Consider the following 24,117-nt stretch of genomic DNA (forward strand, 5'->3'; position numbering starts at 1 on the left):
CTGAGAGTCGGGGGCATCCTTGATTCCATCTCTCCAGAGATGCTGCCTGCTGTCCCGCTGAGTTACCCCAGCACTTTGTGTCCATGGGATGAAGGGCTTCCGCAATAAAGCCGCCCGCAGGGTTAGTAAGGGAGAACGAAATGGTTCTAGTGATATGGGCCAACGGTGTTATTTTAACCCACTGCAACTCGGAAACAGGACCGCGCCACGTGATATTCTGTAAATCAGACGCTGGTTCAGGAGCGAGCGGGTATAAGTTTCATTTTCGGTTATGCTGGTCGTGGATCATGAAGTGTGGTGTTCCCGCTGGTGGCCACGGGAGCGCCGAGCCGCCGGCTACTGTGTAGGTAGCTGTGTGTGCGTGTGCGTGTGCGGAGTCTTGCAACTGGGAGGTGGAGGGGAGAGGATGGGAGGAGAGGGGAGAGGATAGAGGGCTCCGCCGGGCAGCAGCTGCGACCCTCTCCCGGACAAGTGGCATTGCCAGCGGCTCGTATTTGACCTGGGTGCCGCTGAATGGGTGACGTTTCGGGTCGAGACCCTTCTTTCAATTTGAAATGGTCAAATTGTCTCCCGGTTGATAACGGGACAAGGCACGGCTGTATTATTTGAAGTCCGGGTGATGCGGTAAGGCCGGCAAGCTGTGAAGAAAATGCTGGTTATTTCTTCAATTTCCGCGCAGAACAACCTTTTATGGGCTGTAGGTCAGGAGGAGCGGGACGAGGGGCGCGGAGACTCATCGCCGAGTTGAAAGGAGCGGGTAACTTGAAGACACGTTGGCGAATCAGGAATCTATCCCCTCCCTCCCTCCTCCTTGAATAATGCATTCATAAAGTATTTGGGAGACATCAGGAATCGCAGATGCTTGAGTCTTGAGTGAAACACAAAGTGCTGGATCAGCGGTTCAGTCAGCATCTCTGGAGGAAATGAAAGGGTGGGGAGCAGAGTTGCTGAGTCTGACCGCTGAGTTACTCCAGCACGTTGTGTCTCTTTCACTTGTGGATGCTCTCGCACAAAAGATGACCTATTGTGGGCAGATCTTCTTTTACCGAGCTGATCCAGTGGCAAGAGTTGATGTTTGTGCTGGGATGGGATGGGATGGATCCTTGGGGACGGCTGTAGAGCACAATATCCCATATTATGCAGCTGCTTGTGATCTTTTCAAACGCTATCCAGGAGAAGGTGGACCATTGTCCATTCATGCTACAGCCATCTTGAGGGCTGTGTGATTGAATCCTCAACTGTGCATGAGGGTCCGACAGGGAGGACCTCCCTCATAACCATGCCATGGGTCCTTCATGAGGTTCCATGCTGACCACTTCCTAATGGATTTGGGTCAAAGGGGTTCTTTCTTGGTTTCTTGGTCCTCCAAAATATTCCAACTGGAATTTAAACTGGAGGTGGTGAAGGGAGGGATTAAGCCAGAAAGGGTTATTGGGAAGAAAGTGCTACTTTAAATTTAGTTGCATCTGGTTGGGTAACTATAGTTTGGTGTAGATTATTCCATGCTTTAATTGTGCGGGGGAAGAACGAATTGCTGTATACATCTGTCTTTGTAGCTGGGATCACAAATTGGATCGAATGCCCTCGTCTGCTCCTAATTGGTTTGGGTTTGGTGTAGGTCTTGTAATCTATGTCTTGCTGACCATTTAACATTTTGTAAAAACAGGTCAAACTTTCACAGAAACTTTACTACTAAAGGCAGGTCGGGCAGCAAGGTGCAACTGAATGGAACATTATACAATAATGAGACCAGATTCAATTTTTGCAACACTGATGACAGGTAGAAACCTCAGCCTAAAGTGCCTTGTATTGTTTAAATATTCTGGTGCTACATACAGCTTGATGCAGCCGCACATGAAAGTGGCCAAAGGGAAGAGGGCAACGTGGGTACATTTCAGATGATGGTGAAACATGTAACTGTTGTGGTGCAGGAAGTTTAAAATCGAGGTTGCCATTCCAGGGTTTATTATGAGGTTGCTACTGTATTGGGAAGTTGTTTGTTGTGATTATATTTCAAACAGTGATCCAGATGTCCCATGACACGATCTCAAATAAGCCAGGTTTGAGCCCAGTTTAACAGCCAATATTAATCTCACAACCAGTATAATCTACAGTCTGAAGAATGGCCCCGACCCAAATGTCACCTATCCATGTTCTCCAGAGATGCTGCCTGACCTGCAGAGTTTGTCCAGCACTCTTGTGTTTTTTATTTGTAAACCAGCATCTGCAGTTCCTTGTTTCAGTATTATTATATTATCTGGTATGTACAATATGATTGCACATTATGATTGCACAATTCCTGCATTTTAAAATTACTTAATTGGATAAGAGGAGTTTAGGAAATATTGTCGGTCTGAAAATTGGTGCCTAGCTGCAACCTATGAACAGATGAATGGTCATTTTGAGCCTACATATTGTAGTGAAGAAGCTTTATGGAAAGCTGATTTACAGCTTGCATGATAGCTGAGCCTTGTTGCGAGAGCCTGAACTAGAGGCAGACTGAGAAAGCATCAATCCCCCTTAGAGATGCAAGGTGTAATCTCTGTGTAAAGCCAGGCAATTGGGTGAGGTCTGATATTTCTCATTTGCGTTCACTGAGAAAGGCATGGAAGTTCAGAGAGGGATACATGGATAATATAGAACTAGCCAGTATTAAGACGGAGCAGGTGTTCAGTGGTTCTTTGTTGTCGCGCATGCACAGCAGAGTGAAACTCTTTTGCATAACCACAAATGCACAGTTGCCACAATTTTGGCGCCATTTTTAAAAATAAAAAGAAGAAAAAAACACTGAAACACACACAGTCCAAAGTGCAAAGTCCAGTCCATGTGTTGGAATCCTGGAGCCCCTGATCCAGGTAAGTCTAGGTTATCCTGACCCAAGATCCCTCACCTCTGCGGACCTCCTCTTGTGTCCCGGGAGGTGCCTCCTGCAGCCGATCTTGAAAGCGCTGGAGGTAATAGCCCAGTCCCTCTGCTGCCAGCCCACTCTGTGCATCTGTCACCACCAGGAGCTCTCTCCTTGACACTCTGGTCTTCCAGGCTCCGAGTTTCCCCCACAAGGCGCCGATGGGTTTTCGTTCTCGGCAGTCCTTGCTTTCTCCCTATTTCCCCTCCCCTTCCCAGTTCTCCCACAGCCCACTGTCTCCGCCTCTTCCTTTCTTCTTCCCCACCCCCACATCAGTCTGAAGAAGGGTCTCAACCCAAAACGTCACCTATTCCTTCGCTCCATAGATGCTGCCTCACCCGCTGAGTTTCTCCAGCATTTTTTTCTACTGCATCATCTATGCACTCTAGTTGAAATTCCTTCACAAAACTCTAGTAAATTTGTCTGACATGATTTCTCCTTCAAGAAGCCATGCTGATTTTGCATAATTAGCCTACGATTTTCCAAATGTGCTGCTTAGTTTAGATCAGTTTAGAGATACAACACAGAAACAGGCCCTTCGGCCCACTGAGTCCATGCCAACCAGCGATCCCCGCACACTAACTATTCTCTGCACACTTGGGACAATTTACGATTACACCAAGCCAATTAACCTACAAACCTGTATGCCTTTGGAGTATGGGAGGAAACCGGAGATCCCAGAGAAAACCCACGCAGGTCATGGGGAGAACATGCAAACTCCGTACAGACAGCACCCGTAGTCAAGATTGAACCCAGGTCTCTGGCAGTGTATGGTAGCAACTCTACTGCTGTGCCATCCTTTATTCCTTAATAATTGATTCCAATATTTTTCCAACAATAGATGATAGGCCTAATTGACTTCTTGTTATCTTCATGTTGATGTCCCTCAAGAATGACTAAGAACAGTTTTTCAATCCTCTGACACTTCTCCAGAATCTAAGATTATTTGCAGAATTACAATCTACTATATCGACAGCCATTTTTTAACAAGATACTTGTGCACAATCTGCCTGTGCTAATACACAACATTTATCCAATGTAGTATTTAATTCCTCCCCAGAATTATTCCGCATTAAGGGGATATTTGTGATATCATTTTTAATAAACAATGACAAAATGTCCGTTTAACTCCTCTGTTCCCCTTGACTATTTCGTCAGCCTCAGACTCTTCAGGTCTCTTCCTTTTTACTAACTTTTATTTCACATTTCTTGCTAGTTTCTGACATTTTTTAAAATTATATTATTGAACTCTTTGTTGGGTTGTGATTATACCCCAGTCTGCTGCTCAGAGACTAATGGGCAATTTTGGCCGAAGGGTCTGTTTCCACGTTTTGTGTCTCTATTACTTTATATTCACTGCAAAATCATACTGTCACATCCATCTGGAGAAAACCTACTCTCAGCTTTGTCCACATTGTGATTGTTCTTTGCCTGGGAAGCCATCTCTTTCTAGTTTCATCAACTCATTTTCCCATTTGGCTCCTCCAGAATAAGATGAAACACTTGACGTACAGTGGACTAGTTTGACCCCAGATTTACTACATTTCAGCCCTCATATCTGACAATTTCTGTGGAGACATCCTCAAAGAAGTCATTGATTCTCACAAAATATTATCGAGGGTGGCACAGTGGCACAGCGGTAGAGTTGCTACATTACAGCGCCAGAGACTCGGGGTTTGATCCTGACTATGGGTGCTGTTTGCACACTCTCCCTGTGACCAAGTGGGTTTTCTCCAGGTGCTCCTGTTACCTCCCACACTCCAAAGACGTCTAAGTTTTGCAGGTTATTTGACTTCAGTAAATTGTCCCTAGTGTGTAGGATAGTGCTAGTGTATGGGGTGTTTGCTAGTCGGTGCGGACTCATTGTGCTGAAGGCTTGTTTCCACGCTGTATCTCTAAAGTCTAAAGTGTGACATTGATGTATGCACATGGATGCAGAATACAATATTCCAGTTGAGCCTTCAATCTTAGGAGTTAATTCTTCATAAGATAATAAATATAGTCAGGTTCAACTATTCATTAGGCAAAATATTGGACAATTTAGCATTCCATACACTAACACCTTCAAAACATATTCTGAATCCAGTACCTCGTGCTAGTGAGGACAGGAACAGGGAGATAGGGGATCTGAATGTGTGGCTGAGGGGCTTTAGAAGGGAGCAAGGATTTAGATTTATAGACCACTGGGATCTCTTCTGGGGTAGGGGTGACCTGTACAAAAGGGACGGAGGGGGACCGACATTCTGGCAGGCAGGTTTGCAAGGGCTACACGTGTGGGTTTAAACTAAATACTGGGGGGGAGGGATTGACAAATTGGGAGTTTAAAGATGGAGTTGAAGGGGAAGTGACTACAGGAAAAATTACAAACGATTCTCGAATAAATGGGAAGGAAAGCTCGAGAAGGGACAACAGAGTATGGTCAGGGCCAATTGCGAGCGGTGTGAGGGGGGACGTGAATACGGAAGTCAAAGTGTTGTATATGAATGCACGAAGTATAAGAAATAAAATGGACAAGCTTGAGGCTCAGTTAGAAATTGGCTAGTATGATGTTGTGGGAATTACAGAGACATAGGATAGGAGCAAGAGGGCCAGGGCTGGGAACTGAACATTCAAGGGTATACCTCCTGTCGAAAAGACAGACAGGTGGGCAGAGGGGGTGGGGTTGCTCTGTTGGTGAGGAATGAAATTCAGTCCCTTGCAAGGGGTGAAATTGAAACAGGAGATGTGGGGTCAGCATGGATAGAACTAAGGAATTGTAAGGGTAAAAATATCCTAATGGAACTAATCTACAGACCCCCAAACAGTAGCCTGGACATAGGGCGCAAGTTGAATCAGGAGTTAAAATTGGCATGTAGCAAAAGTAATGCTGTGGTTGTTATGGAAGATTTCAACATGCAGGTAGACTGGGAAAATCAGGTTGGTACTGGACCCCAGGAAAGGGACTTTGTAGAGTGCCTTTGTGATAGTTTCTTAGAACAGCTTGTATTGGAGCCTACCAGGGAGAAGGCAATTCTGGATTTAGTGTTATGTAATGAACCGGATTTGATAAAGGACCTCGAGGTTAATGAGCCATTAGGAGGTAGTGACCATAACATGGTCAGGTTTAATCTACAATTGGAGAGGAAGAAGGGTAGATCGGAGGTGTCAGTGTTACAGTTAAATAAAGGGGACTATGGGGCCATGAGGGAGGAGCTGGCCAAAGTTGACTGGAAAGATACACTAGCATGGATGACAGTGGAACAAAAATGGCAGGTATTTCTAGGAATAATACAGAAGGTGCAGGATCAGTTCATTCCTAGGAGGAAGAAAGATTCCAAGGGGAGAAAGGGACGACCATGGCTGACAAGGGACGTCAGAGACAGTATAAAAATTAAAGGAGGATAGTAAAAGCTTATTTTAGTACATTACGTTTTTACACTTGCTCCAGAATATTGTTGTGACTGAAACTCTTATAATGCAGTTCTTTGGTCAGCCATTGCTGTTGCTATAGGCTTCTTTGCAACAGTTGTGTTTCCATATCAAGTTATAGTGTGCTGCAGTGCAGAAATGGGCCCTTCTGCCCATCAAGTCTATCCCTATATCATCAAAAACCTACCTGTATTAATTCCATTTACCAGTTCTTGATCCACTGCCTCCCTCTGGGAATATAATCCCATTGAATTGAAATTGAAAACAGTGTTAGGAGAATCAGGTTTGAACTACACTGAGGAAAGTAATGAGGGGCAAGTGAAAGAGGAAGCAAAACCAATCTGAATTTGCATATAGAGCTTATTATCTGCTTCATCATCATTTTGAACAATATTATATATGCACATTTTGCATTATCTCTATTATGTATTTCAGTTCAGCGTTGTATAGTGCGAAATCATCTCTTGTGTGGCTTGTGAAAATCCCCACCCAATTCAGTCTAAAACAAAGCTCGTAATGCTATATTTTGGGATGTTCTGTTGTCGTACAGATACTTTAAAACCGCAATTAGCTTGCAGAAGAGCAAGTAGAATATTTTTCATGTACCTGTTAGTGCGAATGTTAAACGAGTTATTTCGATATTTGATGGAATATCTGGCCCTCTTATCAATCTAGCTTTGGCAAGATGAGCAGCAGTGGAATCAAGGATGTCCTGGAGAGCAACCATGGTCTGTTGGTGGAATCTCTCAGTCAACATGCAAACAGCGTGATCGAAAAGGCCAAGACCATCTTGAACGTGGAGGAGCAAGAGCTTGTTGACAGCCGAGGAACCAATGAGGATAAAATTTCAACGTTGCTGAAGAGACTGGCTACGAAAGATAATGACACCTGCAAGAATTTCATTGAAATGCTGATTATCACGATGCCCTGCAACTCGTTCCCCATGTGTCTGGAGAACTCACTAATGGCATCTGGAGAAGACACTACTCACGGTAATATCTGGTGCTCTGAAATAGATTGCAAGCTATAGTACACAAAATTCTACAGCATTGGTAAAGGGGAAGTGTGAGTTAGAATGTATTTGGGAATATTGCCCTAACGTTAATGAGATTGGTCCACTTTGCCCAACATAAGGATTCCCAGATGAGAAAAAAATAAGGTCCACCTAATTGCCTTGTGTCCTTCTGGTAGTTGCAATGATATTGTTAATGACTCGACATAGTCAGCAGTTTCATATAATTGTTTTCAAAGATCCAGCCATGGTCTGAACAGAACACACTGGTAGGAAGCTTTAAAAGCCATAGTAATATTTCTCCCATATTTAACATTCAACATGCATTACGTCTCCAATTGTCAATGGTTAATTGTGCTATATTCTCATGCACAGTGAAATTTGTTTTTGCATATAGTTCGGTAAAACATTGCTATACCTAAGCACATTCCTGATAGCAAAGTGTACAGTAGTAGTCAACTGAGACTGCATGCAAGAGCCGCCAAGTGTTGGCGCCATTTTCAAAGTTCAGTCCATGCTCTAGGTCTTATGAGCGGTGACCGATCCAAGCGAGCACCAGGCTGCTGTGATCTTCTAACGAACCAACATCCCTCTCCCCAATCGTCCACCTTGGCAGCCTCCCGCAGAAGAACTTAAGGGAGTGGCAGGCCAAGCCCTGATTCACTCTCCTCAAATGCACAAAAGAACTGTGCCCCAAAATATTAACTCCTGAGTCTTTGGTCTTAAGTTCATAAGTGATAGGAGCAGAATGAGACCATTTGGCCCATCACGTCTACTCCGCCATTCAATCATGGCTGATCTATCTCTCCCATTCTCCTGCCTTCTCCCCATAACCCCTGACACTTCTACTAATTTTCTGCCCTGTTTTTGTTCAGTTTGTGCTGCCTCAAATAGGGAAGCTTAGCTTTCCAAAACCAGAGACTAAACTTGAAAAAGTTTCATTCTCAGCGTTAGAAAATCATCTCCAAATTCCCAATTTTGTGCCCTTTATATTTTCGTCTGTGACTGAAAAAATTAGTTACCAAGTATTCAGTTTAGCCAGCTGTTGATGCAAATTAAATGCCCTGAAGTGCATTTTCCCGAACAGTCAACAAAGAGACTTGTGTGCTGGTATCTAGGTTTGATCAAAATTCACATCACTGACATTTTGCATAAAAAGGACAGTGCTCAATGACTTGCAGGAAAACTTAATAAGGAACTAGAACTTATTAAATTAAATTAAATGCAACCAAAAGAGGTGCTTATTTACTATCTTCCAAAAATTGGTACTTCGTCTATAACAATGAATAGTGAAAGGCCTGGATAGAGTGAATGTGGAGAGGATGTTTGCACGAGTGGGAGCATGTAGGACCAGAGCTCATCGCCTCAGAATAAAAGGACGTATCTTTAGAAAGGAGATGAGGAGGAATTTATTTGCTCAGAGGGTGGTGAGTCTGTGGAATTCATTGCCACAGTTGGCTGAAAGGCCAATTGAATGGATATATTTAAGGTGAAGATTGACAGATTATTGATTAGTAAGGATGTCAGGGGTTATGGGGTTGAGAGGGAAAGATAAATCAACCATGATTGAATGGCCGATTAGACTTGATGGGCCGAATGGCCTAATTCTTCTCGTATGAGCTAATGAACTGTTTGATGTGATCCCTGGCCCTGGTCTATATTGAAACTGACTGGGGCCATTTTGCTCTCATGTACCTTATTGAATTGTCCTGGTACGAAAGTACATATTGGGATGCGTCTACCTTGGGCAAAATTTGAAGGGCACAGATATCAGGCTGTGCTATGCCTCGCTGTGTCTGGCAGTCACGTCAGCATGAATAGTCCTTTGATTCCTTCAGCTTATGAAGTAGGTAACTCCCAGCATGTCTCTGCTTTTGTTTTGTCAGATTTATACCACCTGGAACAGACGGAAACCAGTCCTGATTTTACACAGCACTCTGAAGTAAAATCAGGTGCAAAAGGTATTGGTGGAAATCCAAGAAAAGGTATTTAAAACAGAACGAAAGAATGGCTGATTAATGGGCAAATATACCTTCTATCCTGGGATTTGAATTAGAATCGTGATGTTATAATGGCTGAATTCTATTTAATTCTTGTTCCCCAATATGTATGAATGAAGAAGGGTCTCGACCCGAAACGCCACCTAATCCTTTTCTCCAGAGATGCTGCCTGACCCGCTGAATTACTCCAGCATTTTGTTTAGTTTAGTTTATTGTCACGTGTACCGAAGTATAGTGAAAAGCTTTTTTGTTGTGTGCTAAGGTGAGCTTACTCCTGTGTCAGTGCGATCAAGGGACCAATTGAGGTTACTTGCGCTGATACAGGAGTAAGCTCCACCGCCCGCTGTCCTGTTATCCATCGCCCGCTGACCCGCTCCGCTCTTTGATCTTTGCTCTTGAGCTGGTTCCCTCACTGTGCGGTTTACATTGAAAAACATGGACTGGGCAGTGTCACCCAGCGCAGCAAATGAGGCCATGTCCTGCTCCCAGCGGCAGTCGGAATTTAAGGAATTGCGGGAAGCGGCTTTGATGAGTGAGGCCGGCGAGTGAGGCCGGCAGGAGAGAGGGGTTCAGACGGAGAGCGTTGCCAGAGGTGAGCGGGCCAGCAGAAGGCGCCTGGCGGCCGGTTCCGCTGTGCCATCTGAGTTACTTCACTCCCCAGCCACAATGCGGTGGCTCCGCACCCGGAGCGCCGCGGCAGCGGTGAGTGAGTGAGTTGCTGGTACGATCCCTGACCCCCTCCTTTTCAACGCTCCTCCCCGTGCTGACCCGGGCCAGACTCCCCACACGCTGTGAAAGGAACTCTTCCCCCCCCCCCCCACAGCGGCGCTGTACTTTTACAGCCGCCTCCCACTTTACAGTCGCTTCCCATCAGCTGCCAGCAATGAGGGATAGACTTGGCTATATCTCAGTACAACAACATTGTTCTTGATGTTGCTGTACTGAGGGATAGCCAAGTCTATTTTTCTTGGCTAACAACCTAACCTTCGGCCTACAAGACGCAGGTAAATTTTCATGCCTTATTTTTAGGTAAAAAATAGCGTCTTCATTGCCTGGAAATACGGTAATTATGAACTGTGAAGTATACATTACTGCACAAATGCTTAATAACAATGTAAAACAGACACAAAGTGCTGGAGTAACTCAGCGGGTCTGGCAGCATCAATGGAGAAAAAAGAATGGTGATGTTTTGGGTTGGGAACCCTTCTTCAGACTAATTCGAGTCTGGTGAAGGGTCCCTACCTAAAATGTCACCTTTACTCCAGAAATGATGCCTGACATGCTGAGTTACTCCAGCACTTTGTGTCTATCTTTGGTATAAACCTGCAACTGCAGTTCCTTCCTATCACTTTAGGGCTACACGATAGTTTTTGAGATATTTTCTAGCTATTTGATAATCCGACATTGAACTTATTGTTGTGCACTCTGTGCTGTGGTTAACTTATTTATATCTCTTCAGTCACTTTGCGTAAAGGAAGGAAACGATCTCCAGGACGAGTCGAGAGCCTGCATCGTGCTGTAGTGAAAAAGAGAAAAGCTGGTAAATAACAGCCAAAGTTAAAGTGAGAAGTGGAAACTATGAGTTTCATTGAGAGCAAGTGATTACTGGGCCTAGTGTTTCATGCCTAGGTTGTAATGGGCCTTGTGGCTTCAGCTAGAGACCCGCTATGATCAGGAGCAACTAGAAGTCAGCTGTTTGTTTGTTTTTTGTGATATGGGTATTGTGACAACACTTCAATCATTGCCTGCCCTGAAAATGTGGCACATTCATTCCCCAGGGCGATGAAGCCCCCAGTTAGGAGGCATGCTGTGAGTTAGAGGATTAACAAGGAATGTAATCAACATACACAAGGCTGGATGAACACCTGAACTCAGAGGCTCAGAGCCCTTGTGTAGATGAGCCTGGTCTTCTTAGTTTTAGATATACAGCATGTATACACCCTTTCAATACGCCCTGCAGCCCACCGAGTCCATGCCGACCAACGATCACTCATTCACACATTCTGTGTTATCCCAGTTTTGCATGCTACACTCCAGGGGCAATTTACAGAAGCCAATTAACCTACAAACCTGCACATCTCGGGAATGTGCGAGGAAGCCTGAGCACCCGGAGAAAATACAGGCAGTCACAGGAAGAGTTTACAAACTCCATACAGGCAGCACCCCTAGTCAGGATTGAACCCGGGTCCCGCTGTGAGGTCGCCACTCTACCGCTGCGCCATTGTGCAGTAAATATTATTTTGCTTGTCTCACTGTCAAATGTGATCTCCTGGATTAATTTCAATGAATCCAAAAGGAATTTTCTAGTTTATTGGCTGGATATTCATCCCTGGTTGATCGGGTTCAACTCTGGTGAACATAATTACAGTAAATACTCAATGGAATGCATTACAGAGGCAGGTACCAGATACTGGCTGCATTTGCTGCCACTGACATTGAATTAATTTCCAAGCATCCATCACCTTTTTTTGTTTCCTCATCTCTCAGAGAATAACAAGCTGAGTGAGAGGTCGCAGGTAGCTAAGATGCTTTGGACATTACGTGCGTGCATGGAGCTGACAGGAGAACTGATCTGCATTTTTGAATACAAGTCTGAGATCAGTTTTCAAAATGATTGAGGGTGCGGAAGAGTGTTTACCAGAATGCTGCCTGGATTAGAGGGTTTCAGCATCGGGGGAGAGGCTGGATAGACTTGGATTGTTTTCCCTGGAACTTCGGAGGTTGAGGGGAGACTTGATAGAATGATATAAAATTATGAGAGGTATAGATAGGGTCGACAGTCAGAACGTCTTTCCCAGGGTGGAAATGTCCAACACTGGAGGGTACAGGAGAGAGGGGGAACGTTCATTGGGAATGTGCGGAGCAGGTGTTTTACACAAAGAGTGTGGGGGGCAGTTGTGAGAGTGGCATTTAAAAGGCTGTTGGATAGACACATGGAATTGCAGAGAATAGAGGATATGGATCATGTACTGACAGATAAGATCAGTTTAACTAGGCATCATGTTCGACACACACACATTGTGGGTCGAAGGGCCACAATGTTGTACTGTTCTAAATTCTGCATTATGTTTTTAGGTGAACATAAGAAAGTAACAGCATTGAAATCACGTTCTACAACCAAGTCAACCCAAACCGTGTTAACCCCAGACCCTGAAGAAATGGACCAAACTCTGCATCAATCAGGAGATGAATATTTGAACTTGCCAGCAATTTCAGGTCACATACAACATATTCTTTTAAAGTCAATTTGTCTTTTTTTTAATTAACAGCTTAATGTGGGTGGGAAATGATGCTTTACATTTACAAAGCACCAGTTTAGGCCTCAGCTGGAGGACGCCACCTAATTCTGGTCACCGCACTTTAAGATGGATGTCGGAACCTTGTAAAGTGCTTACCAGGCTGCTATCAGGAGAAGTCATCCCAGTGCATGGGGAAATTGGGTTGTTCAGAGTCAAGAAGGTTTAGAGGAGTTTTAATAGATGAATTCGAAATTAAATAAAATGCTTTACTATAGTAATATGAAGAAATTGTTTTCAGTCAAAGAAGATCCAATATCTAGAGAATACAAGTTAACGAATGTGAGGAAATTAGTTTTGCCATTTGTAAGAGTTCAGTTCAGTGAAGTTTAACCGATCAGCGGAAAGGCAATACATGATTACAATCGAGCCATTTACAGTGTACAGATACAGGATGAGGGAATAATGTTTAGTGCAAGTAAGAATGAGCATATAACATATAACATATATATAACATATAACAATTACAGCACGGAAACAGGCCATCTCGGCCCTTCAAGTCCGTGCCGAACACTTATTTTCCCCTCGTCCCATCTACCTGCACTCAGACCATAACCCTCCATTCCTTTCCCGTCCATATACCTATCCAATTTATTTTTAAATGATAAAATCGAACCTGCCTCCACCACTTCCACTGGAAGCTCATTCCACACAGCTACCACTCTCTGAGTAAAGAAGTTCCCCCTCATGTTACCCCTAAACTTCTATCCCTTAACTCTCAAGTCATGTCCTCTTGTTTGAATCTTCCCTACTCTCAATGGGAAAAGCTTATCCATGCCAACTCTGTCTATCCCTCTCATCATTTTAAAGACCTCTGTCAAGTCCCCCCTTAACCTATGTATTCCTGTTGGAGTTTAATAATATTCTGGGAGCTCTCTTGTATGTAGGGGTGTCCATAAGTGGGGGGGCTCATAACCCAGGGGGACGGCCAGTAACCAGCAATCAGGTTAGGATGAACTGTCTTAAGATAGAATGCACAAACCTGCAGCACAGATTGAGTCAACGCTGCTTGCTATTTCTGATCCTTTTCGAAAGTATAGATTGTGCCATAGCTTTGAGACTAGTTGGTTCACAGAGTGCAATCCAATCTCACTCTGCATCCCTGCATCCTGAGGTGGGGTCAGGTGTACACACGTTATTTCAATGCTAAATCGAAGTTGGTTTTAGTGGATCTTCTTAATCTGAGTTTATCTTGAGATAATCTAGGTGGAGAGACAATCCAATAATTAACAATTAATCGCATTAATATCATGTTTTTAACAAGAACAAAACATTGCAAGGCACATGACTGTGGTGTTACCAAATAACTCCGTGCCACATGAGGTGATGTTGGCGCAGATAACCAGAGGCTTGGTCAAAGTGAAACAGTTTGACCAGTGTCTTAGAGACGGAAAGGAAAGCAGGAGATTTTGGAAATGAATTCCAGAGCTTGGATCTGGGCAGCTGAGGGCACAGTCCAATAAACATTCTTAAATATTAACAATAGTCCTGAATTCCATATCAGAAATGGTAATACAGATGGGAGAGATTAAAGGGTTATGATTTTAAAACGGAAGGGTCAATTAACCAGTATGTCAGCGAACATAGTATAGAAACAAAGAACTGCAGATGCTGGTTTATGTCAAAGATAGGCACAAAGTGCTGGAGTAACTCAGCTGTTCAGACGGCCTCTCTGGAGAAAGGATGGGTGATAGGACACTTCTTCTGACTTGAGTCTGAAGAAGGGTCCAGACCCGAAACGACACCCATCTTTTTCTCCTGAGATGCTGCCTGACCCGTTGAGTTACTACAGCACTTTTATCTTCTGTCAGCATACACAACAGTGATGGCAGAATGAAGTGGAACAAGTTAGGATTGGGATGGCTGAGTTCACCGTAGCCAGAAAGAGGGAGATCATCTAGCTGATCATCTAGCATTATAATGGTTAGGTCTGGAGGAAACAAAGTGAGAAGTGAAACTTTGGAGAGCTGATGATGCGTGATAAGGTAAGAGTTAACCATATGGAGAACATTGCATAAAAAGAGAAAATGTTGGAAATACCCAGCAAGTCAGGCAGCATCTGTGGAGGAAGAAATAGAGTTAACCTTTCATGCTGTTGACTTTTCTTCAACATTACAGATCAAAAACTTTTAAGTTGCAGTGTTGGGGAGGGGTGGAAAGTCCAAAGGGGAATGTCTGTAATCGAGGAAGACCAGGAGAGACTGAGACAAGTGGTGGGGAAGTTTGCCAAGAGAAGGTGGAGAAGGCTTGCCCTGTTGAGTATTGCCAGCATTTACTGACTGTAGCTCAGTTTGCATTTTAATATTTGCCTGATAAATTTGTGACACACGGTATTGTAATGATGTCATGTGAATCAGCAGGTTTATACCGCTTGAGGCACAATATATTTTGGTGTCAGACGGGTGCATTATTCAACTTGTAATCTGAGCAGGCCTGCATTAAATGGCAAACAACATGTGATAGTGACAGCATATGTACACAAGAAGACACATAAGCATTTACAAGTTTCCATTGTTGAGAAGAAGAGGAACAAGGCAGGATTTACCAACAACAAGCCTTGTAGAGCTGTGGAAATTGCATCTCTCGTTGTTATAACTAAGTTTCCTGGTGTGTTAAACGAATTCCCAGCTCCCAGAATTAGTATCCTATACCACAAGAATACTAATCTGTGGAAGTATTCATGAGATGGGGAAAAGATCTTATCCTGCATTTGGGGCAAACCAGTAGCATGCAAGTGTCTTCCATGATTAACACTAGAATATTGCCAATCTGGGTGATGCAAGACAATTACAAAATTGTCAACAAAGTCACTTTCTTGCATTTATCCCACCTGTGGTGTGCTACATACCCATCCATCCAACTCGGATTTGTTGGCAGGAACTACAATTGCTGCTTTATACTGATGACAGGCACAAAATGCTGGAGTAACTCAATGGGTCTCTCTGGAGAAAAGGAATAGGTGATGTTTCAGGTCGAGACCCTTCTAACCAGACCCAGACCATCCAGGCTGAAGAAGGGTCTTGACCCGAAAAGTCAATTATTCCTTTTCTCCAGAGACGTTGAGTTGCTCCAGCTTTTTGTGTCTATCATCCAACTCGGATGTTCTCTTGCAAAGATGCAGTCATTAAAACACCAAAATTAGTTCCAGGATATGTTCATCAGGAGTAAATTGCTCAGAGGAGTAATTTCTAGGGATTTACCCCCACTGTAAATGGAGATTCGTGAGCGGGAAAAAAAAAGCCAATTTCTAGCACAGAAATGTAACTTTTAAGGAGAGTTGCAGCCAGGGGAAAAGATGAAATAACATTTGAAACAATCATCTTGTTCAAATCATAGTCATAGTGTGTTACAGCATGGAAATAGGCCCTTCGGCCCATCTTGCCCACAACAACCACCATGTCTCATCTACACTAGTCCCACCTGCCTGCCTATGGCCCATATCCCTCAAACCCTGTCCTATCCACACTTCTTAAAGGTTGCAATTGTACCTGCAACCTCTATCTTTAACAATCTCTACGTGGTTTGATTTCCCACGTAGAGATTGTTAGCTTTCAAAAAACAAACGGGATTTGATTACTCGAGGTTTTCTGCTTGCTGGTACATCATTCACATTTACTCAATCAGTTGAACATCATGGATAAGTATTTTCATAACCATGGGCCAATTTCTCAGCCATTGAGCACTAAAACTCATCTTGTTTTTCATTGACAGATTCTGCAGAGGACTACAGAGCATTTATGATACAGACCATCTCCCAGAAATACGTAGCCAGTGCCTCAAAGGAAGAGAAAATGAAACAAGTAACCGTTGCCCAGACGTTACGGAGTCTAAGCATGAACAAACTCAAGGAGAGAATCGACGCCAGCCGGGACGATGTGCTTAGTTCACCTGGGGTTGAGGAGAATGAGGACATCCTTGCAAACCTAGCAGAGTTTCTCAACAAAAATCGCATTACAACTTGCAAGATCAATATCCTACTTGGAAAAGCGGGAACTGGGAAGACCAAGTTGGTACACAAAATTTGTTATGAGTGGACTAAAGGAGCTGTCAGCCAGTTCCAGTATGTATTCTTGTTTGAGTTTCGTCAACTGAACTTAATCAATAAGAACATTGACCTGAGGACCATGTTATTCGACTTGTTTCTCAAACCAGAAAGGAACGCCCATGCTGTGTTTAGATATATAGTAGGAAACCCACAGCAGGTTTTAATTATTTTCGATGGATTTGATGAGTTTGCGTGGAAATCTTCTGTCTGCACCTCCGCTGTTTCCAGCGATCCCAATGCACTACTGTCAGTGGGACAATTATTTTCCAGCTTGTTTAACGGGACGATGCTCCCTGGATGTACAGTTCTGATCACTTCCAGGCCCAAAGACATCCTCTGCTTGCCTTTGGATGGTGTGGGTTATGTGGGGGAAGTCTCGGGGTTTAACCAATATAAGATTGAAGAATATGCCAGCCATTTCTTTGAAAGCACTGAGCACCGTTGTAAGGCCATATCACACTTGGAAAAGAATAGGAACATTTTAAACATGTGCTACATCCCTGTCTTATGCTGGGTTGTCTTCCTGAGTCTTGAACACTTGTTATCTCAAAGTCACTTGGAACCCAAGCTACCTCATACAATGACTCAATACTACATCAAGATGCTCACAGTATTTTTAAGCAAAGGTGCCAAGGTTACAGAGGCCCCGGGCCATGATGAAAACTTGCTGCTCAACAAATACAGGGATGAGATTCATGGTTTGTGCAACCTTGCTGTAAAAGGACTCCGGGAGAGTAAGTATTTGTTTTATTTAAAAGATCTACTTTCTGAAAAGGTCTCCAAGTTTGCTTCCTCATTTGGATTTCTTTCCACTTTCGAGGTGAAAACTATTGACCATAACCAAGAGATCGGATACGCCTTCGTCCACCTGACACTTCAGGAGTTCCTCGCCGCACTTCACCATCTCATCGACAGCCAGACGACGCACCAAATGTTGAAAAGCAGGCTTTTCCTCAAATCAAAATGGGCATGGAAGATCGACGTGAAGCATGAGTTTACGGATGCTGTCCACGTGTTCCTGTCTGGCTTGGCTTCGAAAAGGTGCAAGCAGTTCCTCAGCGTCCTGGCAAACAAGAATGAAACGTGGGTACAAGAAAAGCAGAAGGCTATCTTGCTGAACCTGCGCAAGTTGGCCACCACCAACCTAACGGGGCCAAAAATAATTGAGCTATGCCACTGTGTGTACGAGACACAGGACCATGAGCTGGCACGTGACATTGCCACACAGTTAAGGTACAAGTTCGAGCTGCGCAACTTCAGGCTCACGCCAGTGGACATGACCGCCCTAACTTTCATTATAGATAGCGGAACCAGCTCCGCCTCTGTGGATATTGGAGGCTGTGCCCTGGATCTAGAATGTGTCTCTGTCTTGGGCACTTGCAAGAACTTAGAAATATTAGTGTAAGTAAATGCATGCAACCTGCAGCACGGTTTTTATAGTTCAATGATACTTTGTTGTCACGTGTACCTAAGGTCAATGAAATGCTTTGTTTTGCACACAACCCAGTAAAATCATATAGAGGACCTCACCTAGGCTGTACACAAGTGTCGTCATGTTTTGGCACCAACAAAGTTACAAATGTTCTCCAAACAGTCTACTGCCTGCCACCGTACAGGGCAGCAGGCCGACAGAATGGCAAACAGCAATTCTGCTCTGAATTTATCTCCTTGTTGGCCGTGTGTTCAATGCTACCATTAAGATGGACGAATTTCTCGTGGATTACCCTCCTAGTTTGGAGCTGAATCTAGTCTCGGGTCTGTGTTACGTTTAGAGATACAGCGTGGAAACACCGAGTCGATGCTGACCAGCGATCACCCGTACACCAGTTCTATCCTACGCCCTGGGGACAATTTACACAAACCAATTAACCTGCTAATCTGCACGTCTGTGGGAGGAAACCTGAGCACCCGGAGAAAAACCACGCAGTCACAGGGAGAACGTAGAAACTCTGTACAGACAGCACCCGTAGTCAGGATCCAACCCAGGTCTCTGGCACTGTAAGGCAGCAACTCTACCGCTGCGCCACAGTGCTGCCCTACACGCCCAGCGTGACCCTGGATCGAAACTATAAGAAGGACCTGGCATTCATTCTGGATTTCTGGTGTCGGTGAATGGCCAGTGTTACAACACCTTAAAAGAACTATAGCCAAGGCAATTGAAGGGGAAGTTTACACAGGCTCTGGGATCCTTTTCATTGCCACCCCATGCCAAATTGTATAGAACGTTAGAGACCCCAAGTACCAGATTCAGTGATGTGCAGTTTGCCGTGTGAGACAACTTTTTCAGATGGTAGGTTTCCCTGTCCTTGACCTCCGGCTGGGGCTTTCCTTTAGCTTTTTATACGCACATCAAAACCATCGTAAAATGCCAGTCAGATCCCTTCCACTTTTCACTCAACTCTCATTACCCATTCTTTCCACTTCCCTGAAATCTGTGGAGAGGATTGTGACACAGAGGTTAAGGTTATTTACAAAGACTGCTTTTATCATATTGTCCTCCCTGTGCTCCCTCAGCAGAGTGACGTCATTGGGCCCACTCTTCCCTCCGTCCACCGGTTCCCTCAACACTGTCCCATCCGGACGCAATTCCTCCTTTCACGTGCACCACTCCCTCACGTTCCAACTCTCTCTTGGTGCAGAAAGTCACTCTTAATGCTGATGACCAGATGCTCCTGATGAGGGATTGAGAAAGTAGGATAACATAGACCTAGTGTGAACGTGTGATTGATGGACTCAATGAGCCGAAGGGGCTGTTTCATGACGTATCTTCTAATAACCTGAGATTCTCTGTGCCTTTCTTAATGTTTGTCCTGCATTTTGAGTCCTTGCAATCCTTCTTCTTATCGAGCCCACACACAAGATTAGAAGTTGTTCAGTCGGAGCTGAACACACTTCTCGGCATCTGCATACAATGGTGTCTGTCTTGTTGCTTCTTGTGCGTGGTGGTGGAAAGATTGGTGGAAACAGGGCCGCGACGTGAACGCTCTTTCCTTGACCCCAGTCCTTGCAATGAACGACAGGAATGAATTCTGCACTTTTTCAAGTCTTTGAGAACATCCTTGGAGGGTTTTACTTTCTTCTCTATTGACATCTTTCTGGATGAGTATTGTGTCTGTTGGTCTATCCGATGAAATAGGCCGGGTATGCTTAAGGCCTCAATGCTGGCGGTGTTGGCTTGTGGGAAGTTGTTGACATTGGTTTGTTGATCCTGCCTATGGATTTGGAGGATTTTGCAGACACTGTATTGGTGATACTTCTCCAATGCTTTGAAGTGCCAACTGTAGGTGGTCCAACTCTCCGTTATGTACAGCAGGTCAGTGATCAGTAAACTTTAGGTACACAAAAATGCTGGAGAAACTCTGCGGGTGCAACAGCATCTATGGAGCGAAGGAAATAGACAACGTTTCAGGCCAAAACCCTTATTTAGACTGATGGTGGATGGGGGGGGCGGGGAGAAGAAAGGAAAAAGGAGGAGGAGGAGCCCGAGGGCTGAGGGAGAGCTAGGAAGGGCAGGAGACAGCAGGCCCTGGTAAACTTTAGAAGTCTTTACTCAAAACAAAATGAAACTTTTAAAGCGAAAACCTGCTGCATAATATTAGCCTAACAGACTGGGGTTCGCATTTAGTTGGAATGTCCCCACATTTTACTTGCTCTCCAACCCAATAGTTGCTATTTGTGGTATAACGTCATATGAAATTTACTCCCTCCCATCTTTAACTTTTTACCTTTTCATTTTTGGTTTATATTGATTTTTTAGGTACATTTCACAAAGCTACTATCTTTAAGGAAATTACCGTTAATTTTTCTTTCAAAGAGTCACTGGGCAGAACACCAGCTAGCATGCCATGCCAGAACAATAGCATGCCATGCCCATCACTTTCCTCTCTCTGCTGCCTAATTCCGGTGTTGTTGAACGAGTTGCTTCACAACAACATAAGAGCATTTCAGCCACACTACAGCTCACGGCATTGAGAATAGCTGGATCTTTGGGCAGATAAATGGTATGCAAGGAAGAAAGAAGAAGGCAAGATTTCTGGACAACATGGATTTCTGTTTTATGGTAGAAACAAGGAACTGCAGATGCTGCTTCGGAAAAAAAAAGACACAAAGTTCTGGAGTAGGTCAGGCAACATCCCTGGAAAACATGGGTTTCGGGTCAGGACTGTTCTTCAGAGTCTTGAGTCTGGAGAAGGGCCCTGACCTGAAACATCACTATCTTTGTTCTTCATGGATATTACCTGGCTCACCAAGTTACTCCAGCACTTTGTAACTTTTTTGCTATTGGTCTGCTAAGACCAGGATTGATGGAGTCCTGAGAGCTGCCTCAGGCCAAACTCTATGCAAGATATACAGTCGTCAATTCTGGTGTGGCTTGCATGCTATAATGGGCTACAAAGTGAAGTTGGTCAGTATTGCTGGCCACTTGGTGGCCCTCACGACCAGGTCAATGAAACTATGCTCGCTTTGAACAGAGGGTTGGTGGAATGATGTTATCTGTGGCAATAGCTTCGGATGTGCCTGTACCAATGGTCACTGTCACAGGTGTCAGATCAGCCTTCCTGAGAGTGAACCCGTGAAAAACAACTGGCCTGGATCGAGTCCCCAGCCGTGCCCTCAGGGCCTGTGTGGATCAGCGGGCATGTGTATTCACAAACATCTTCAACCTCTCTCTACTCCATTCTGATGTACCCACCTGCTTTATGTAGACCACTATCATACTGGTGCCAAAGAAAAGCAAGGTAGCATGCCTTAGTGACTGCTGCCTAGTGACTCTGGCATCCATCATCATGAAATACTTTGAGAGACTGGTGAAGGCGCTCATTAACTCCAGCCTCCCAGACAGCCTTGGTGCACTGACAGTCTGATTTCATCCTTCATCTGCTAGATTCCTTATGATATTATACGTCTGTTTTAAGTACATGTCACAAAGCTACTATCTGTAAGGAAATTACTATTCATATTTAAAACATACGTGATCTGAAATCTCAACCTGAACCATACGAGTCGAGTAATTCCTCTCTACTCCTTTCTCATCAACCACTGCGTCCCCACCCATCCATCCCACCACCTTGCCCGATCCAACAGTTGTGTCCACCTGTGTCTAGGGTGAACCGGTGAAGAATGTGCTTTCCTAAATTTTTATCCTTGGCATTCCAGTGAGGAACAGCAAATTCTGTGATTGTATCAAGTTCGGAGGATAATATTGTATGTATTTATAAACCTGTACAAAAATGTATTAAAATATCTTTTCAATTGTAGGTTCAAATGCAGAAAATATGGAGACAAATTTGCTCAAACTTTATCTGAAGTTATTCCCCAAATCAGCGGCTTGAAGAAGCTAATGTAAGAATTGACTAACATTATCATTTTATAATTGTTGACAAAGAAATTGGATTGCATAGAACTGCAGCTTGGATATGGGAGTAGATGACATCAATATGCACCCATATTTTATGCCTTAGTAACATATCACGTGCTTTTGGGCACATTTGCATGTGTTTCCAAAGGAAGTACAGCCTTTCAGTGAACTGGATTGAGCACTTCATTTTATTTCCTTATTACCAATCAAATTACCAAGCACGGATGATTTGCTTAACCGCAGAAGTTAGATCATAGTTCAACAAGGTGTACATTACACTGAATGTAGTGGAGAGCATGTCATTTGGCATTCATTCACCTGGCTATTTTGAGTTTATGTGTGGAAAATGTTTCCCTGTAATATTTATTTCCATAAAATATCACAGCAGGTTGTTGCATCTGTGGACTGCTGTCTGCAGTTTACAGATCCTTTGGTCTGTGAGGGCACAAGATCACAAGCTCTGTCTTTGGGATGAGATGCCCTCCCAAGACCTAGGAGCTACTTGCTATCCAGCATTCCCCTCCCTTCTCACTCCTTATCTGCCGTTTCACCATACAATTGTCATCGCTGCTCTCCGTCTAATAAGCATCAGCACTTATGAAAAGGGAATACTTGGTTTTACTGTCTCCTTAAAAGCTTGACAATGATGTCCTATAGCAAGGGTGGCCCAATTTAACCTGTCATTTAGCATTAGCGCTAACCTGAACACACATTTAGTGTGCCAAAAGTGGGTGCAATCCAATTTCTAGGCATATGCTTTTGTGTACTTGATAAACATCAAATGTAAAGGAAAATTGGAAACTTGTTGCAAATTCCATGAAGTCTGTGGTTTGCATGCCTTAATGCATTTGAAGCACTTGCGCATGCTTGAGCCTGTTCAAGTGCATTGGCCACGAACTGCATTCAATCCATGCATGGATCTTGTTGGCATGCATTCAGAAACTGCAGTGCTTGTGAAGCTTACTTTGTGGTGGTGTCCCATGGAGCCTAATGTTCAGTGCCTGCTTCACATAGAAGTTTCTAAAGTAAAGTATCTATCCATTGCAGTGGTGTCACCTTTGGTCAAAACTATAGCTTTAATTTGAAGGTACTAATGGAAAATAAACTTGTGATTCCAGCCTTACATCTTGCAACATTGGTGTGAAGGGAGCAAGCCTCTTGTCTTCTGCACTACAGTTCTGCCAGCAGTTGGAAGAAATAAAGCGAGTATCTCAAATACACCAAGTTATTCAACTTTAGTCTGCTTGGCACCATTGTGCTCACCCTTGCCTACTTCTGTTTAATTCCAGCTTGCATGATAATGAGCTGGAGGAAGCAGGGATAGAGGCGATCGTTAACGTGCTTCCTGAAATGAGAAACCTGAGAAAAGTCGAGTAAGTGGCATTTTCAAGATTGCACGTTACATGTGGGTGAATGAAGCTGTCATAACTCATCCATCCGGCCACCTGGGTGGGGAAAACAAAGTGCAGCGGGAAACCTGCCAACTTGGTGGTCTTTGGAGTGTGGGGGGGAAACCGGAGGGCTGGGGGAAAGCCCACGCGGTCAAGGGGAGAACGTACAGACTCCGTGCAGACAGCACCAGTAGTCAGGATTGAACCGGGTCTCTGACGCTGTAAGGCAGCAACTCTACCGCTGCGCCATCTGTCAAGACCATCTGGAAAGATCCCACAAAGTTCATGTTTTATTGGCAACGAAGACCCACTTTTTCTCATTTGCTGGATCAATGCGTCTTCATCAGGACTAAAGAGCAGAGGGGAGATAGTCGACATAAAGAGGTGACAAGGAGGGTGGCCCACCCCTCTCTCACTCGTTTACATTTTTTTAATTGCGTTGCAGACAGTGAAGAAGATGGTCAACCCTCTGGGGTTCATAAGTTGATGATTTAGAGGAGCAGAATTAGGCCATTCGGCCCATCAAGTCTACTCTGCCATTCCATCATGGCTGATCTATCTTTCCCTCTCAACTCCATTCTCCCGTCTTTTCCCCTTAACTCCCGTACTAAGCAAGACTCTGTCAATCTCTGCCTTAAAAATAACCATTTACTTGGCTTCCACAGCAGTTTGTGTTAATGAATTCCACTGATTCAAAGGTT

At 44.1% G+C, this 24,117-nt stretch overlaps 1 protein-coding gene across 1 annotated transcript in view; it reads left to right on the forward strand.

The window, feature by feature from the left end:
* The first annotated feature begins 279 nt into the window (after positions 1–279).
* Positions 280–24,117, forward strand: part of nlrc5 (NLR family CARD domain containing 5) — a 116,332-nt gene continuing 92,494 nt past the window's right edge. The window contains exons 1-9 of the mRNA XM_033036468.1: positions 280–343; positions 6,989–7,305; positions 9,212–9,310; positions 10,785–10,865; positions 12,401–12,541; positions 16,333–18,067; positions 21,926–22,009; positions 23,144–23,231; positions 23,265–23,398. Of these exons, the coding sequence (XP_032892359.1) occupies positions 288–343; positions 6,989–7,305; positions 9,212–9,310; positions 10,785–10,865; positions 12,401–12,541; positions 16,333–18,067; positions 21,926–22,009; positions 23,144–23,231; positions 23,265–23,398 (2,735 nt within the window). The 5' untranslated portion in view covers positions 280–287. The remainder of the gene's footprint in view (positions 344–6,988; positions 7,306–9,211; positions 9,311–10,784; positions 10,866–12,400; positions 12,542–16,332; positions 18,068–21,925; positions 22,010–23,143; positions 23,232–23,264; positions 23,399–24,117) is intronic.

Source organism: Amblyraja radiata, chromosome 17, assembly GCF_010909765.2.
Source record: "Amblyraja radiata isolate CabotCenter1 chromosome 17, sAmbRad1.1.pri, whole genome shotgun sequence".
Lineage (NCBI taxonomy): Eukaryota > Metazoa > Chordata > Chondrichthyes > Rajiformes > Rajidae > Amblyraja > Amblyraja radiata.